Source organism: Artemia franciscana, chromosome 10 (genome assembly GCF_032884065.1).
Source record: "Artemia franciscana chromosome 10, ASM3288406v1, whole genome shotgun sequence".
Classification (NCBI taxonomy): domain Eukaryota; kingdom Metazoa; phylum Arthropoda; class Branchiopoda; order Anostraca; family Artemiidae; genus Artemia; species Artemia franciscana.
Window position 1 is genome coordinate 3,969,067 of NC_088872.1, and position 18,310 is coordinate 3,987,376.

The 18,310-nt window shown below is 32.3% G+C and overlaps 1 protein-coding gene across 1 annotated transcript; it reads left to right on the forward strand.

Moving 5' to 3' along the window:
* Positions 1 to 10: 10 nt before the first annotated feature.
* LOC136031672 (uncharacterized) lies at positions 11 to 18,079 on the forward strand. Its single transcript, XM_065711348.1, has 5 exons — positions 11 to 81; positions 4,900 to 5,537; positions 8,729 to 8,907; positions 12,652 to 12,778; positions 16,240 to 18,079. Exons 1-5 carry the CDS (start codon positions 64 to 66, stop codon positions 16,409 to 16,411), a joined length of 1,134 nt encoding a protein of 377 aa, XP_065567420.1. The 5' UTR covers positions 11 to 63; the 3' UTR covers positions 16,412 to 18,079.
* The last annotated feature ends 231 nt before the right edge of the window (positions 18,080 to 18,310 follow it).

Sequence of the window (18,310 nt, forward strand, 5' to 3'; positions counted from 1 at the left end):
ACTTTTTAGTAAATTAAAATAGTCTATATTCTAGTTTAGTTTATTACAGAGAACGGAGTAGAAATGATTCTTATTAAATTGGTAAATATTCTCTCTGGTTTTAGAAAGTATACACGTGAATTTAGAATGAGTTTTTTGAAAATCATCCGGAACACAAATATCTGAAACACGGTTCCAGCGGAAGCTATTACTTTTAAAGAAATATTCGTTGTCTTAACTTTCCTATACGAATTTAGATTTATTGTCCGTTATAATCATAATAAACACCATATAAATTAGCATTAAAGATTCATTCTAAGATACTAATGGATGTTGTACAGCACAAATAGCATAGGTAGCTTACAAGGGCGTAAACTTGTGTTAGTGTCAACCAAAATTCACCAATGCCATCTAGCGTTTGGTGTTTCCTGGCATGTTTTGATGCAATAATACGATACAATTAGCACCATTTGGATGATTGAGAAAATCAGTGCAGCAATTTGTGTCTGGTCTCAGTTTCTGAAAAAAACATAAACAATTACAAAGCTTGAAAAAGCTGCTAAGAAACGCCAAGCAATAGATGGCATTGGTGGTTTAATTTGTTGACACTAGTGGCAGTTCCCACTCTTATACTTTGACCCTACCATTTGAAGTAGCAGTCATTCAATTAAAACAGTACATTAAGCAGGATTCACACACGCTGTGATCAAACAGTTCGCGGTAACGAACTGTAGTAAGGAGCGACCCGGCTCAATATATTTTTTGAATGAATGAACTCTTTATTAACTACTAAATTCTAAAAACTATAAATACACACAACCGTCCGGGGAAGGCTCAAACAGCCTGATTTTGGAAGGCTGCAATCCTCTGATTCTCAACCTAATTGACTAAAAAAAACAAAATTGAAGAAGGACAAAAACACTTTCACTCAATTACCCCTTAATACCAGAATATATATAAAAAAAGGCTAACAATAATAATAAAAAAATTATCTCCCCACTCCCAATAGGTGTTTTTTAATTTTACTTTAAACGACCCAATATGTTCTGCCTCCCTAATGCCAGCTGGAATATCATTCCAAATAGCCTGAGCTAAATACCTAATTCCGAAAGCTGCGCGTGTGGTGTCTCGGTACTCAACAATACAATTATCCGCCTCTCTAGTCTCATACCCATGGAGTGAACGATTTACTCGAAAAAAAACTGGTAAAAACTGGAGGACATACATCATTGCAACATCGATACGCAAAAACAGCAGCTTGATAATCTCGAATCTGACCAATATTAAGCGCTCGTAATTTCTCAAAAATGACGCGGTATCATTCACATTTTCTACATAATTACCCAGAAGACGTACTGTTTTATTTTGTAGGATCTGCACTCTTTTAAAATTTGCATAGAAATTACTAGACCAAAGGACACAACCATAAGAAATATAAGGCGCAACAATGGTGTGATATAATAAAAAAAGAACTGATCATGGAAAAACATGCTTTAATCGACGCAAAATTCCCAAACCTCTAGCAACTTTAGCTGCAACAAGATCACTATGGTTCTTCCAAGATAGATTACAATCAAGCTGGAATCCCAAATAACGCAATTCATGCACGTGTGACAAAGGCCTACCGTTATAACCAAACTCAATAGTAACCAAAACTCTATAAAATGGTGATATCAATAGCTACCTCAAAAGAATTGCATTTTAATGCTGATTTTAAATAAACAAGTTTAATCAAGTTTAGTCTTACTCATCAAAAGTTATGAGCCTGAGAAAATTTGCCTTATTTTAGAAATAGGGAGGGAACAACCCTTAAAAGTCATAGAATCTTAACGAAAATCACACCATCAGATTCAGCATATCAGAAGACCCTGTTGTACAAGTTTTAAGCTCCTATCTACAAAAATGTGGAATTTTGTATTTTTTGCCAGAAGGCAGATCACTGATGCGTGTTTATTTGTTTGTTTTTTTTTGTTTTTTTTTTCCAGGGGTGATCGTATCGACCCAGTTGTCCTTGAATGTCGCGAGAGGGCTCATTCTAACGGAAATGAAAAGTTCTAGTGCCCTTTTTAAGTGACCAAAAAATCGGAGGGCCCCTAGGCCACCTCCCACGCTAATTATTTTCCCAAAGTCAACGGATCAAAACTCTGAGATAGACATTTTATTCAGCGTAGTCGAAAAACCTTATAACTATGTCTTTGGGGACGACTTACTCCCCCACAGTCCCCTTGGGAGTGGCTACAAGTTACAAACTTTGACCAGTGCTTACATATAGTAATGGTTATTGGGAAGTGTACATGCGTTTTCAGGAGGAATTTTTGGTTGGAGGGAGGGGTTGATAAGAGGGGGTTATGTTGAGGAAACTTTCCTTGGAGGAATTTGTCATGGGGGAAGAAAATTTTCATGAAGGGAGCACAGGATTTTCTAGTATTACTTTAAAAAAACAATGAAAAAAATAAATAAGAAAAAGTTTTTTCAACTGAAATTAAGGAGAAGTATTAAAACTTAAAACTAACATAAATTATAATGCATATGATAGGGTCACCTCCTACTAATACCTCGCTCTTTACGCTAAGGTATTTTTAGTAATTTCAACTATTTATTCTACGGCTTTTGTGATTCAGGGGTCATTCTTAAGAAATTGCGACACAATTTAAGCTTTAGGGTAAAGAGCGAGGTACTGATGAGGGGATGAACACCTTTATATACGTAATAAAAACATGAGAATACAGAAGTTCGATACGTAAGCTAATTTGTAAGTTACGCATATCTTTTACTAATAAAAACAGTCGTAAAAAAATAAAAGTTTTAGTTACCTTTTTAAGTAACCAACAAATCGGAGGGCAACTAGGCCTCCTCCCCCGCTCCTTTTTTTTCGCAAAATCATTCGATCAAAACTATGAGAAAGCAATTTAGCCCAAAAAATAAATATGCAAATTTCGTTTTAATTATTCATCTGGGGAGAGCCAAAATCAAAATATGCATTGATTCAAAAACGTTCAGAATTAAATAAAAAAAAGTTTTTTTAACGGAAAGTAAGGAGCGACATTAAAACTTAAAACGAACAGAAATTACTTCGTATATGAAAGGGGCTGCTTCCTCATCAACGCCCTGCTCTTTACGCTAAAGTTTGACTCTTTCTCTTAACTCTACTTTTTAAAACAGCAAAAAACTTTAGCGTAAAGAGCGGGGCGTTGATGAGGAAGCAGCCCCTTTCATATGCGAAATAATTTCTGTTCGTTTTAATTTTAATATCGCTCCTTACTTTCCTTTAAAAGAACTTTTTTATTATTATTTAATTTAACACAAGAAACGTTCTTTTTGGCGATTACTACATGTTCGCTATATTTTGTGTTTTTTTTGTGGTGTTTTTTTTTCTTTCAAAAAGGTGTTCTTTCGAACACGTATAAAGTTTCCCAGTGTGTCGTGAATATCAAGAATTCTCCTTTCGAAATATGTCAAGTTTTCAGTTTTCTAAATTTTAAATGTGTAAAACACATAATTTAAGCTTAACCTGGATATAAAGCTTTTTTCAGCTTTATTTATAAAATGTGAAAGATATATATTAAAAGAATATTTTGTCGCTGAAAAACAATCCTGTAGAAGATAAGAATCTATTCCAAAAATGGTGTCTCAAAAAACAAAACACTAAAATCGTTAAAGAAAAATAAACAGGAGTGACGGGGGATGAGAGAAAGGCAAGATTAATGTCAATACATAGTATTATGGTAAAAAAATTGCATAAATACAATCTAATTATAACACAGAAGTTTCATTATTTAATCCACATAATGTTAAATTAGCTTGTCCGAAAAATGTTTGATGCATAAATGAATCTTTGAATTTGAAGATATTTTTAAATTAGAGTATCGTTAAAACGCATAACAAACAGAGATTATTCAGTATATTTGAGTGACTACCGTCAAGGTCCTATCCAAGAGGGGGTAAGGTGTTTGAACCCCCCCCCCCCATACGAAAAGTGTTTTTTCGAGATCGTAAAAACGTAAAAACAATACATATAAACAAACTTTGATGTGTTTTTTAAAGTTTTGGTGTAGAAAGTTTTTGATGATTGTTTTATTTTTTGTACTATTACAAGTTTTGACAATTATACTATTTCAATAGAATTTTTTCTAGGTATATTCCTTAGGAATGTTCTTAGGGAGAAGATTTTGGATTTTGATCATAAAATTTTAACTTCTTTTTGTGAGGAAGCTATAAGGAATTCATTTAAATACGATTCAGTGAATCCTAACTACTTCACCTATGGGTTATGTGCAATAGTAAATTAACTAAATTAGTAGGTAAATAATTTAGAAAGTTATCTAAACAAGTTAACTTTTAAAATGTAAAATTAGTGTTCAAGCAAGGATTGAACCTTTTAGTTATATTTGACTCTTGATGTTAAACCTTAGGCTTTATCTATTGGTATTTGGGAGACAGACCTCCAATTGGGCGAGGCGTAACGTACAAATGAAAAGCAGATTTAGATTTTCAAATGCATTCCATATATATCCAAACCATGGCCGTATCCAGGGGAGTTAAGGGGTTTGACCCCCCCCCCTCTCCAAAAGGTTTGGCTGACTCTTAAAAGCATAAATATAAACAAATTTTGGTCCGTTTTTATTTTATTTTTTGTAGCCCCTCTAAAACATTCTTTTTTAACCCCTCCCCCCTCTGAAAAAAATCCTAGAAGCTATCCTGATTCAGATATATTCAATATACATCCAAATAGATATCCAAACATATTCAAACAATATAATTCGATATCCAACCATACTTTTTTATCAGTAGGCTCTACATTCGGAAACATAAAAAATACGGCCAAAAATATTCCAAAACTCGATTCTTGAATTTTTACTTATGCTTTTTATGTAGAATTGTACCGGGATTTTGTTTTCTTGAATATTCTTTCTTTTACAGGCATTTGTGTGTATATCTGTGGTCATAGTTAGATGCAAAGCACCACAAGGTACAACAGAAAACTACAAAGTAGACGAACAAATGAGAACTGAGCCATCGGATTACACCTATTCCAAAGAAGCACCGTATGACACTCCAGTCTATACGCCAAAATATGAGTCCCCTGGGTACTCAAAACCTGGTTATGATTACTCAACGGAAAAATATAGACCAAGTTACAAGCCAGAATACAACTACAAAGATAAATATAACAAGCCGGAATCATCTTATGGCCCCTCCGTCTACACGGAAAAATATGACTCTAGCTATAGTAAACCTGGTTATGGCGATACAACTGAGAAATATGGATCAAACTACAAAGCAGAGTATAAACAAAAAGGAAAACATGACCATAAGCCAGACAATCATAAATATGATCACAAAGAAGATTATGTATATAAATCCAAGAGTGACTCTGGGTACAAACAACATTCGAAACCTGGGTATAAGCACAACTCTGAACATAAACCATCATCAAAAGCTAGCTACGGTGGCTCCACTGCTTATAATAAACCCTCATATTGTGACCCCACTTACGCTCCCGCTTGCGCTAAGGACAAAGGTGCAATATTTTGTTTTGATGATTATGAATATCCAAAGTAAGTTTTATATTATTGCATTATATGCTTTGAAAGACAAACAGTTAAAAAAGTATATATATATAAGTATAAAAATTATATATATATATATATATATATATATATATATATATATATATATATATATATATATATATATATATATCACTTTTACTGTTTGTATTTTATATATGATACTCATATATATATATATATATATATATATATATATATATATATATATATATATATATATATATATATATATATATATATATATATATATATAATTAAGGTCCGTTTGAACATAAGCATACAACAAAAGATTATTTTATAAAAGTAAATTGATTTTCAGAAAGTGCATACTTTGCTCTATTTTTTGACATAAGTTTCAATCTTCTGAAACACTTATAATACCTCTCAACTAATTTTAAGTAAAGTCTTTATAAGAACTTGCCACCAGCTCTAATAACCAAGAGTTCACTGCTGTTTTTACGCCATCGTCTTCTTTTTAACGGTTGCCACTGAGGTGGCAACTGGTTGAACGATTACGCCCAAATCGAGGCAACAGAACATGGAATTTAGACAACCCACTCTCCGAAAAAATTTGAAGGCCAAACATCCTCTCTCCCAGTGCAAAATCATGGCGTCGGTGTTTGGGAATAAGTATTGTGTTTTTTTTTCTTTTTGGTCGACTTCATGCAACGGAGGAACCACTATCAATGCAGAAGTATACTGCCTAACCCTCAGAGAGCCCCACAGAGTGATTAGAAAGCAAAACAAAAAAGTCTTGGCATGCTGACAAAGGAAATTGTCCTTCCTTCATGACAATGCTAGACCTCACACTGGTGGTCAGACCTGTAATTTGTTGAACAGTTTTGACTGGGAGGCATATATATATATATATATATATATATATATATATATATATATATATATATATATATATATATATATATATATATATATATATATATATATATATATATATATATATATATATACAATAGACAAATTTTTAAAATCTCGTAATTTTTGGGGAAATCAAGACTTCTTTACTTTTTTTTCAAATTTGAGCCCTTTTTTGAAATCTTATTGGCCTCAGTCCTCGTGGAAAACTTTTGAGATTCCTCTTGATGCTTTCTTAGCAAGGGTCCCGTATGAAGGAATGCCAAAGAGTGTCATGAGGTGTTAACAAATGAATAATGAAGTTACCTAAAATCAAGAAAACATCGAGTTTCTCTAAGATTTTCACTTATTTTCGAGAAACTTTTGATCTTTCATCCCTCTCACCACTAAATAAAATGAAAAAACATCGCGGTAGTGCCCATAAAATGTTTGCTTCGGCTTAAAATGCTTCGACTGAATAATATCTGCTTATTTTGATTTTTGATGTTGCTCCTTACTTTCAATTGAAAAATAATATTTTTTTTAATTTCTCACCGTTTTTATAATAATGCTGGTAAATCTGGCTCGCCCTTTATGAAAAATTGCCTTTTCTCACAAGAAATTCATGAAAAGTTCCACTCAAGTAAAATACACCCCCACCCCATACAATTCCCTCCAGACAATTCCATCATTGCTGAAAGTCCCCCCTCCCCCGTAAAATTTCTTGAGGATGATTCAGCCTGAATAATACTCCATAGCATACTTTCATTTGAAAACCTTTTAATTTCAAATCGTTTTTCCGATCACTCCAGAAACCCCCCTTCCGTGTAAACATTTTCAAGGAAATGCAAAACCATTGAAAATCTCCCCCCCCCCCGGGCAATTTCCCTGGAACACCTCCGCATACAAATTTAGGTTGGTAGAGAGAAAATGAGACAAAAAAAAAATTAATATTGAATTATGTCAAATAGTGTAATATTTCCCATGTAAAGTTAACCTTCTGAAGTTTCTCCCCCCCCATTGAAAATACTTCCTATGGAAACCCACCCCAAGCGCATAATCCTTTCCCCTCCCACAAAAATATCTGTAAGCTTCCCAGTAACAGTTATTATCCACAAATAATGGGGCATTTCCTTAAGGGATGTGGGGGCCCATGTTACCCTTAAAAGAACAGACATTGTATCTTTCAACAACGCTGAAGAGAATGGTCATTTCAAAATTTTGGTCATACAACTTTGGGGGAACAGGCGGGTGGTAGGGGGGCTAGTGGCTCATAAATCTTTTTGGTCCCGATCTTCTAGGACCATTAGTTCGATTCGATTATTTATGGGAAAAACAAACCGAAAAGCAATAACAAATAAGCACGTATCCTTGACCTTTTTGCTGGCAAAAAACACATAATTCCACATCTATGTATTTCAGATCTTGAAACTTCTATAGTATGGTTTTCTGACACGTTGAATCTATTGGTAAGATTTCCATTAACATTCCTTAGCTTTTAGGGTGTATTCCCACTATTTTTGAAAATCCGGCAAATTTTCTAAGATTCGTAACTTTTGGTGGGTAATAAGAAACTTGATGAATCTCATATATTTGGAATCAGCATAATAAAATAATTCTTTTCATATATCTACTGATATTGGAATTCTGTTTCTAGTGTTTTGGTTACTGTTGAGCCGAGTCACTCCTTACTTACAATTTGTTAGGACGAACTGTTTAATTACCGTGTTTAACCTACATGCTCCATGCTCCAACCGAGCTCCACCGATGTTCCACCGATTTTGGAGCATTTCATGCTCCAAAATTTCCTTCTACCGAGAATCTTTTAAAAACCTTATGCGAAAAAAGAAGAAAAAAGTACATCTCGGTAAAATAGGCTCAAAAGGTTTTTATTGGTACTGGCGAGATTCAATCATCTATTGAATCATTTGAAGTATCAAGTAATAAGTTGTTTTATCATTTTGCCCCATTTTTCGTCAATGTATATAATATATAAAAAGGAACAATGTGTTTAAGTAAAATACGCTCAATTATAAATTAAGCTTCAATTACATAGGGAATCAGTATAATTAATAAGAAAGAGTTTCTTTAAAAATTTATTATACGAATGAAAAAAAAAAGTTAAATGCAAGTGAAGACAATCTTATGAGAGGATGGAAAGGACCAAACTGCAGGTAGGCTTATTCATTCAACCTGGAACTCAACTTAAAATAAGACGTCAGTAAATCAGTTGCACTGAACATTAGGGCAATCCTACGGACCCTATAATAATAAGGTAGATATCAAAGGTATTCAAAATAAATTTTACCTTTTTTTAATTTAAGGTATGAAATTGAGGCAGCTATAGAAAAGGATTATGAATTCATCAATAAGTATTCTGATGTTGCAAGTCAATCAGCTGATGATCTTGTGGACACCATCGACAGCTACCAAGAAACAAAATTCAATTACGATTTTTTTCACCCCGATACGTTCGACAAAAGTCATTGGTCTGGACCTGAAGGTATATTTTTCAAAATACTTTGTTTTAAAATTTGGCTTTATAAGGGCTTAGGGGGGAGGGGGGTTGAAGACCATGCAAGACTGCTTATATTCTAGGTTTTATCCGTGTTTATTATTATGGCGGATATATAAAGTTTATATTTATAAATATAAAGTTTATATTTGCTATATTTTAAAAAGATTTCAAAAGTCTCATTTTTTCTGTCTACCTAAGCTCCATGTTATTTTTCATTATTTTATCTTTCAATCAACTGAAAATTTTTTGAATTTTACTTGTAAGTTTGGAAAATATTTCAAGCTTAGAAAATTAATTTTCATTAAAAACCACACAGGATGGAGTAATATTGCAACCAGGGATGTTAATTCACGATAAATTGTGGGGAGGGGAGCAAGGATTTTCAACTGTTTTTTAATGAAGATACAAAACAAGGTGTTTTTTCTCTTAATCTGGGAGAAGAATTTTTTTCCGATACTTCAAGGAAAATACCAGAAAGAAGAATTTTCCAAATTTAATAGGGAAATAACCCCCCTCTCCACTTGACATCTTTGGGTACAACCGCATAGGATAGATATGCTCGCCCTTTAGCTACTGTATATCTAAAATTATTAGGCTCTAAACATACCATCTATAATTAAAAGTATTGGCAGAATCTTCAAAGAAATCAAGAACGTATCTGAAAAGAAAATATTGATCACCTAATCAATAAACAAAGATACATTGAATCTGAAGATCCACAAAATATGTTGAAACTTAATAAACATATAATGAAACGTAATAAATAATAACAAACTGGAATTTAAAATAAAAACATTTCCTGATCTAGTACAATAGTACTATTAGTACTATTACAGCTATCACTTAACAATACTTAACTGTTATGTCTTCTAGCTACATCTGCCAGATCCTCGGCAATTTTATCAATGGCCTCCATTTCACACCTCCTTAGTTCATATTTTAATGCTTTATCCACTCTCTTTTACAGTCCTTTTGTTTTCATATGATATATCACTCAGATAATTCTTATACAAACCCATTCTCCTCTATATTAAATATAAGGCTTTTTGACTAATATACCTAACTAAAGTCCTAACTTTCTTCGCTAAGACACAATCAGCAACTTCACAGTTGTTTTCTAAATGTATTCCATCCATATTCCACATTGTCAAATTTTAAACTTTCTAGTTTAGTATTTAACTGTTCTAGAAAAGTTTCTTCTCTCTCAAATTCCCATCCTGCAGTCTACCAGTATCATAATTTCATGGGTAGTAGTTACCCTTCCAAAATTTCAGCTTTAGATTTACCCTAGAAACTACTAGATGGTGAGCTTTACTTTTAACATCAATATAAGCACTCCTATACATACCACAGTATCTTGTATTGATCCTGCCATTCTTTGGCAACTATTACATAATCAATAAGGTTTGATGTCTTACCATCAAGTGAATACCATGTTAACTTGTGGGCCATTTTATGACCAAACACTGTATTTGTTATAACTAGATTGTTATACCTACAAAATTGCAAAAGTCTGTAGCCATTACTACTTTCTTTTCCTACCCCAAATTTTTCTAAGCTAGGATACCATCTATCCCTATTTCTACCAAATTGGGCCTTAGTTCTCCTAGTAAAACACCTTGTTTCTACCCTGTCTATTCGCTCCTGTAACTATAAGTAAAATTTATCTGAGTCACTAGTATCTCCATCAGTCGGTTCTACAGGGGCATATACTACTATAACTGATAGTCTGAACTCTATAGTCATAAAATGAGCAATTAGTTTTATACTATTAATAATTTCCCAGCCTAAACAAGACTTGGCACCTTTCTTGTTCATTATGAGCCCTACCCCCTATCTATGCACTCCATCCTTCATGCCTGAGTAAAGAAATTCCATGTCACTTAATTTCATGCTTCCTACCCCTGGGATATGAGTTTATGAAACTCATCATAAGTCCAGTTCTAATTGTCTGAATTCGTCAGTCAAAATGTCGGTACGACAGTTATTTTTTAACGTCGTAGCATTCCAAGTTCCAGGGTTCATGCCCTTTAAATCATTGAAATTATTTTGGCCTCAGGAAAAGTGATTACGGATACCTGTGCAGGACGAAGACCAAGATATCTTCTTAAATCTACATCAACGCGTATAAGCCGGCTTAGAGCCAGACAGCAAGAAGTCACTGGGAAATCCAGTGTGGACGAAGGTCTTGTGTAATCCTTGGCCCATCTTGGTCACAACATGGTTTTCAGCACTTGGCGATGCTCTTGTATCAACAAGAGTCGAAATTCTGCACAGACAGTCTCAAGCCAAATACGTCCAACTCATTATATATTAATGCATACCAATATTATGTCACTACGGGGAAGCAGCCCATAGTAGATAAATTAGCTAGAAAGAGGTTTTTCATCACGAAAACGCCTGCCAAAACAGACCGAGCCCAAAAGAATTTTCAAGTAATCAGGATCTCGTGCGAATGCTGTGTCATTTGCTAGACTGTAATTTCCTCGAAGGGGGACACCCCTCAAGTGGGAACAAAGTTGGAAGGAAGGTCCCTAGTCTTGCAGGTACCTCGAAAGGTTCAGAAAATAAAATACATTAAAAAAATTGTAGAGTAAGAAGCAAGTCCTTGAAACGAAATTGAAATGGATGATTCGAAGATTAGGTTTAATGCCAGCAGTTTCCTCTGAACACAGGGGTACAGTCTGGTCATCTGTTTTCCATTTATTTTACCTTTTATTTAGAAGGAATACTTTAATTATTCAACTCTGAAGCACAATAAGTAAAATAGGATAGAGTGGTTTGAAAAAACAAATAGTGTTTTTCTGGCAATTGTTCTATCTTCCAACATTAACCGTTTGGTTAATATTACATTAACCGTTATTACGGTTAATATATTAACCGTTTATTTAAGGTTTATTCTTTCAATGATGAAGTGTGTAAACGTATAAAAGGTAGCATTGAAAAATATATCATTTCAATGATGAGGCATATACAAATTTAAATAAGTTGTAAAGAACACAAAAAATATAGTTTTCTACAAGTAAAAACGGTTCTTTTTTACCTAGGTCCCCCTTCTCTCTATAGAGTTTGACATTGGCTCTGTTTTTCAACTTTGAGATATATTCTTCTTTTAATTACACTTCCTAAAGATTGTTTTCAGGGAAACGTATAGTTTCTAGAAACGCGGGAATTTCAAAGAAATCTTGAAACATAGAAATACAATCTAAAATATTTCAGCGCAAGCCAAAGTTCGACAAAATTAGTGGGGAACATGAATTCCTTGGAGAAGACAGACAATACAGAATCTTGTCCTACTTACGCCTCTGCCATTTTATAAAATAGAAGGTATCATGAAGGTTAACATTCCATATAGACAAATTTCCCTACAGTGTAAAGATGTTTAACAGCAAAACAGGCATCTTCTGGTAATTGAACTTTAAGCTGGTTTCCATAAAACTCGACCTCATTTAATTCACCCCCCACGCAAATCAACCCCATTCAACCCATATTCGTGCACTGCAACCCCCATGTAATTCCATAACAGTTTAAATCAAACCCCCAGCAAACTTGAGTTGAATGAGGGTTGAGATGGATGATTTAATTAAGGTGAAACTGAATGAGGGCTGCGTTTAAAAGTTTGAGCGGAATGAGTACGAGTAAAACGCATGGTCTTTAAGCTTGACATTTAAATTCAATTACTTTTAAAACACCATGTATAGTAATTCGATCTAATTCACTTTTTTTAAGGATATATTTGTCCGTCTTCAGTCGGATATGTTCAACCATTCCGCGCTAGAAATGCTGTGGGCCAATGGCGAGTTATTGTTCAAGATGTTAAATATTATACCCAAACTATAAGGACAGAAGCTTGCAGGTAATATACTAATTTGCAGATATTTCATCTGCAGAGTTTAATTTGCAAAACTCGACAAATTAATTTGCAAAACTTGGGTTTTAAGGAGACCACAGCCAATAATAAAAACAATAAGGACAGAAGCGTGCAGGTAATATGCCAATTTGCAGATCTTTCATTTGCAGAGTTTAATTTGCAAAACTTGACAAATTAATTTGCAAAACTTGGGTTTTAAGGATACCACTGCCAATAATAAAAATAACTTGCTTAAAACAACTAATTGAGTTAAAATCAAGTAGTTACAGGCATCAAGCCATGGCTGATCTAAAAAAAAAAGTCCAGACAGACAGTCCGAGTGAATGAGAGGCAAATCTGGCATAAGGAATCGTTAGAATTGTATAAAAATGATGACCTTTCATTTGTTGATAGATAAGCCTACCTATCGTTCGTCCATACGTCATTCTTAGGGAAGAACTAAGGCAGATAGTAACAGAACTAAGGGATTAAATATTGCATTGATTTTGGGTTGACGCGTCACAGACGATGTCCACTGGTTTTGTATGAAAAATCTGGGACTAAATTTGGTTGGACTCAGAGTTTAGCTTTGATTAAACTTGTTTTTTAACAGAATAGATCCTTTAAATTTACTTTTTTTTTCAAAATTACACATTTTTATAAATTCATTGAAATTTATTTAAAAAATAATTATTTTGAAATTTATTTTTAAAGTTTATTTTATAGCGTGCAAGCTTATTTTAACCAAATATTACTAAAGCCAAATTAAACAGCTAAAACCAGTAGTTTCGGCCCATTTTTAGAACTTAAGACCTAAAACATTGTTCACACGAAATGTTTAAGAAATTTACTAACATTGAAAACTTGTTCGAAATATATAAAAAAAAAATCAAAGAAATGTACATTAGAACGTAACACTAAATGTAATGTTTAAGTGCAACATTAAAATGTTATAAATGCAATATAACATTAAAAATGAATGTAAAAAAAAGGTTGAAGAAAGAGAGAACTAGAAAAACAGTTCTTCTTGAAATTAAAAAAAAGTGAACTGAAGCCCTTTACGCAAAAAGAAAATTTGAAATTGTCATCGAGAAGGAACAAAATTGATTCTTGTTTATGTTTACCTTGAATGTGAATGATTAAAAAAGGGTTTGTAAATATAAATTTCAAATATGATTGAAAAAGATGAAGTATAATTAATATAAAGTAACACACATGCTTTTTTCTGGAACACAACAAATGCTAGTAGGCGATGCCTTTGAAAGTTTTCTGGAATATGCTCATCAAACAGCGTGTGTAAGAGATAGTTCAGGGCTATTTCCTCTCAAAAATTTTTACATTTACACGAATTCTCTGTAAATATTAATGCTTCTTACGTAAATTATTTGCTCTTGGGTCTTACCGATTTTGTCCCTCCCTAATACCGGATTATCCCCTGAAATAAATTCTGCTATTAGAGCTTAATATTACAATTCAATATGACGCAAAAAAACTGCAAAATTATCTGTGATCAGTGGAAATCTAGCCATCAAATTCGTTCGAATCGTTCAGAGAAACGAAATCCAAAAACCAACCTGTGTGACAACGCTGCTCTACACCTTAAAAGTAAAAATATGAAGTTTCAATTTAAACGCAGTTAGGACAGAAACATTTCAATGGGGAATTAAAAAATGTTTTGTCCTAAGACAACATTTGAAATTTGTAATTTGGATCATTTAGGAAACAGAATTTAAACAGTCAAGGTACCAGGCTAGCGGAATTAAACAATTAAGGGTTCTTATACAATAATTCTTGGACTAATTCTTATGGTGTACTATTGTCAATTTGCTTTTGAGTTCTTTTTAACTCAAATTCCAGCAACCCAAAAATTAATTTATATTTACTAAAAAAAAAACAAAAACAAAAAAGAAATAAAAATCTGAATGATGAAAACCCTGAAAGAAACCCGAAAATATTAATAATAGAATTTTTTGTATTTGTATGTCTCACCAAAGCTTTTCTTTAATGTATATTTACCCTTCTTAAGAAATGTAATTACTCTAAGTGGTAACTCACTAATTTTCAGCTGTACCTGACGTTTAATTAGTTGTCTTAAAATTTTTAAGAGGTCCAGAAACTGATTCTTGGTCTTAAAATTAAACAGGACATAAAACTCAATTATTTCGAATATAAAAAGTTCATGTCTACTTAACTAAATAAATATAGAATTTAAATAAACGTCTCCAGCAAAAAAGTTACTAGAACAGTTTTTGTTTACTTGTTAAATTTACTATGTTACTTGTTTTATTTACTCTGTTATTTGCTGTTCAAAAAATGGCTGCACACAGAATCAAACTTGTGACGATAGGTTTTAGCGACGACTTATTATTTAACAGGTGCAGATACAAATTTAAAGATATTGATTAAAAGTTAGAAAATTACTATATTAGTTTTATCAATTTTTACCGTTTCATTATTATTTACAATATAATCACTATTCCCATGATTAGAAAGTAATTAATTATTTTATTAATTCGAAAATGCACTATTAATTAGTTTATAATTCAGCAGTAATTAAATGAAGGTAATAAACTTCATTTAAATGTCAGGTGCAGCTCAATAGTACTATGATAATATTTTAATAATTATCACTATTTTTGATGTGCTTAAAAGATAATTTATGAATTTGTTAATATATGAATGCTATTTAATTTTCAAGGCACAAACACATAAGCTGCATTTTCGTGGCACCCTCTTTCAGAAATACTTGTAAACGCAGTCACATTTATAAATATAATTCGAAAATGCACTATTAATTAGTTTATAATTCAGCAGTAGTTAAATGAAGGTAATAAACTTCATTTAAATGTCAGATGCAGCTCAATAGCACTATGATAATTTTTTAATAATTATCACTATTTTTGGTGTGCTTAAAAGATAATTTATGAATTTGTTAATATATGAATGCTATTTAATTTTCAAGGCACAAACACATAAGCTGCATTTTCGTGGCACCCTCTTTCAGAAATACTTGTAAACGCAGTCACATTTATAAACATAATTCGAAAATGCACTATTAATTAGTTTATAATTCAGCAGTAGTTAAATGAAGGTAATAAACTTCATTTAAATGTCAGATGCAGCTCAATAGCACTATGATAATTTTTTAATAATTATCACTATTTTTGGTGTGCTTAAAAGATAATTTATCAATTTGTTAATATATGAATGCTATTTAATTTTCAAGGCACAAACACATAAGCTGCATTTTCGTGGCACCCTCTTTCAGAAATACTTGTAAACGCAGTCACATTTATAAATATAGTAATTAATATTATTTCATGATTTAAAGCAATCAAAAGAAATGGATCGCATTAAATTTCATTTTGGATAGAGCTGCAATATTGCAATTTTAATCTTAATGAATGTGTTCCCATATCCATTTATTTATTACTATTCTATTTTTTGAATTCTATGCTTTTTTCAAGGGATCCAGATACTGACTGCCGCCTTGTTGCACCCTGTTTTAAAAGTAGCTGTACACAAAAGCACATATACGAACGTCTCCTATCTTGGGATCCATGTAACCCTGACCAAGGCCTCTTTGTTGACGTGTTTAAGGTGCCATCAGCGTGTTCCTGTCATGTGCCGGAGTATTAAGCAAAAAAAATTCTTACTGATATGGAAGCTATATTGATTCATTCTTCATCTTTTCTTCAATTTTTATTATTCTATAGAATAACATCAAATATCATCTTCTCCCTCCTGTTTTTTCTCTCCATCTCTCTGTCTCTCTCCTTTGCCTCTCCTCCCATCCCTCCTTATAATTACTTTAATTCTTATTTATCGAATATCTGACTATAAAATTTGAAAAAAAAATTATTCATGATTTGACAGCAATTTAATTATGTATAATCTTCAAAACAGCCAGGGATATAAGAAAAATTCACAAAAAAATATAAGAATAATAATCCCACTTATATGCAATTTTGCAAATTTCAATAAAAAGGGACTGAAAAAAAAAATAGTTATACATATTTTATAACAGTAAAGAAGAACTAGAAAAGCTTCTTATCTGTCTAATAGAAACAGATTGTAAAAAAAAAAAAATTATGAGCACTTTTGTGTATTTCTTAACTCACAAATCTATATGTTTTAAGAACCAAAGAATAAGAAAATTTTGCACTTGAAACTCACTTATCTAATTTATTTATAACTTTGCCGTGCCTATGAATAAAAAAACACTTCTTGGCTCACAAATCTATATCTTTCAAGAATAGAAACATTTACATTTGAGATTCTAAACTCCAATTTCAAAACTACTTTTAATGAATCTAACTGAGTTATTTATATTTGTTTGGTGAATAATTCAAATTAAAGGTTTTAATTAGGTTGTGTCTAAATACTTCCACTTTTCTCAATTTTAAATGTTTGGCTCTTAATTCAAGTTTTAATATTGATGAGTGATATAATTTTAATAATATTGTTAACAAAATATTACTTCTACTATAATATATGCTATTATTATCAATGTATTGTTGATATCATTATAATCAATAATTATATTACCATTGATAATATGTTATTCTCCAGTGAAAGCCTAAAAATAAACCTTTCATTTCAAAAAAAAAATAATTAAAGATTGGAGCAAATGAAGTATGACATTTTGGTTCTTCCAAGTGAAAACGCATTACCTTCAGCAAGAAAGCAGGATTTTAATTCGAATATATTTGCCAATGTTACTTACTTCATTGCTGGGTGACGCCTTAGAAATTTCGGAATCAACTTTAATTTTTTCATTCACTTCATTCTTAATCAAAACGTAGTTTTGCTGTTACCCTTCGAGCACCCTCGGAACATAAGAAATTTTAAATTTTGGGTGATAACCCCCGTTTTCTACAAGGCGGTAGGGTGACCATTTTAGTACCTTAGTTTATAACATGGTGGGTTCAAGTCCAAAAATACTAAAAAGGGATAATTGATTTTTTAAAATCATAGCAATCTTGAGATTTTGATGAGGCACAAAGAGAACGAGCAAGAACACATTTTGATTTTGGGTAACCAGAATTTGTCTACAAAACCAAAAAAAAAAAAACGATGTAAAAAGAAAAATATGTCAGAAACGATCTAAAATTAAAATTATTATCATTATTTCATCTGTCGTCTGTACACTGACTTTTGTTTTATTTTGGACTTTTCACCAATGAATTTTTTGAAATCTTGTCGTCAAAGCAGCTTCCATAGTTTACGCTAATAAAATCTTTTAAAGTTATTAGATCTGTATTTTGTCACAATTAGTATTTTTGTAAATAAAGTATTACGAATATATTTGTTTGTTTTTTTAAGTTATTGCATTTTTTATGCCATAAGGTAATGAGTATATCAATGATGAGTATTTATCTTTGCGGCAGGTAGGATATAAAAGAGAATAAAGATAGGTCGCGTTCCTCTAGTTCCATATGGTGCGACCCCTTCCAAGCTTTACGGGTAAAGATGGTAGATTGCCAAACATTGGCAAGTGGTAAGTGGCAATATAGTGGCAAGCGGCAAGTAGTAGTG

Coding starts and splice junctions, on each gene's coding strand:
- LOC136031672 (XM_065711348.1), top strand. Junction 5,538..8,728: donor GATGATTATGAATATCCAAA/GTAAGTTTTATA, acceptor TTTTAATTTAAG/GTATGAAATTGAGGCAGCTA. Junction 12,779..16,239: donor ATAAGGACAGAAGCTTGCAG/GTAATATACTAA, acceptor GCTTTTTTCAAG/GGATCCAGATACTGACTGCC.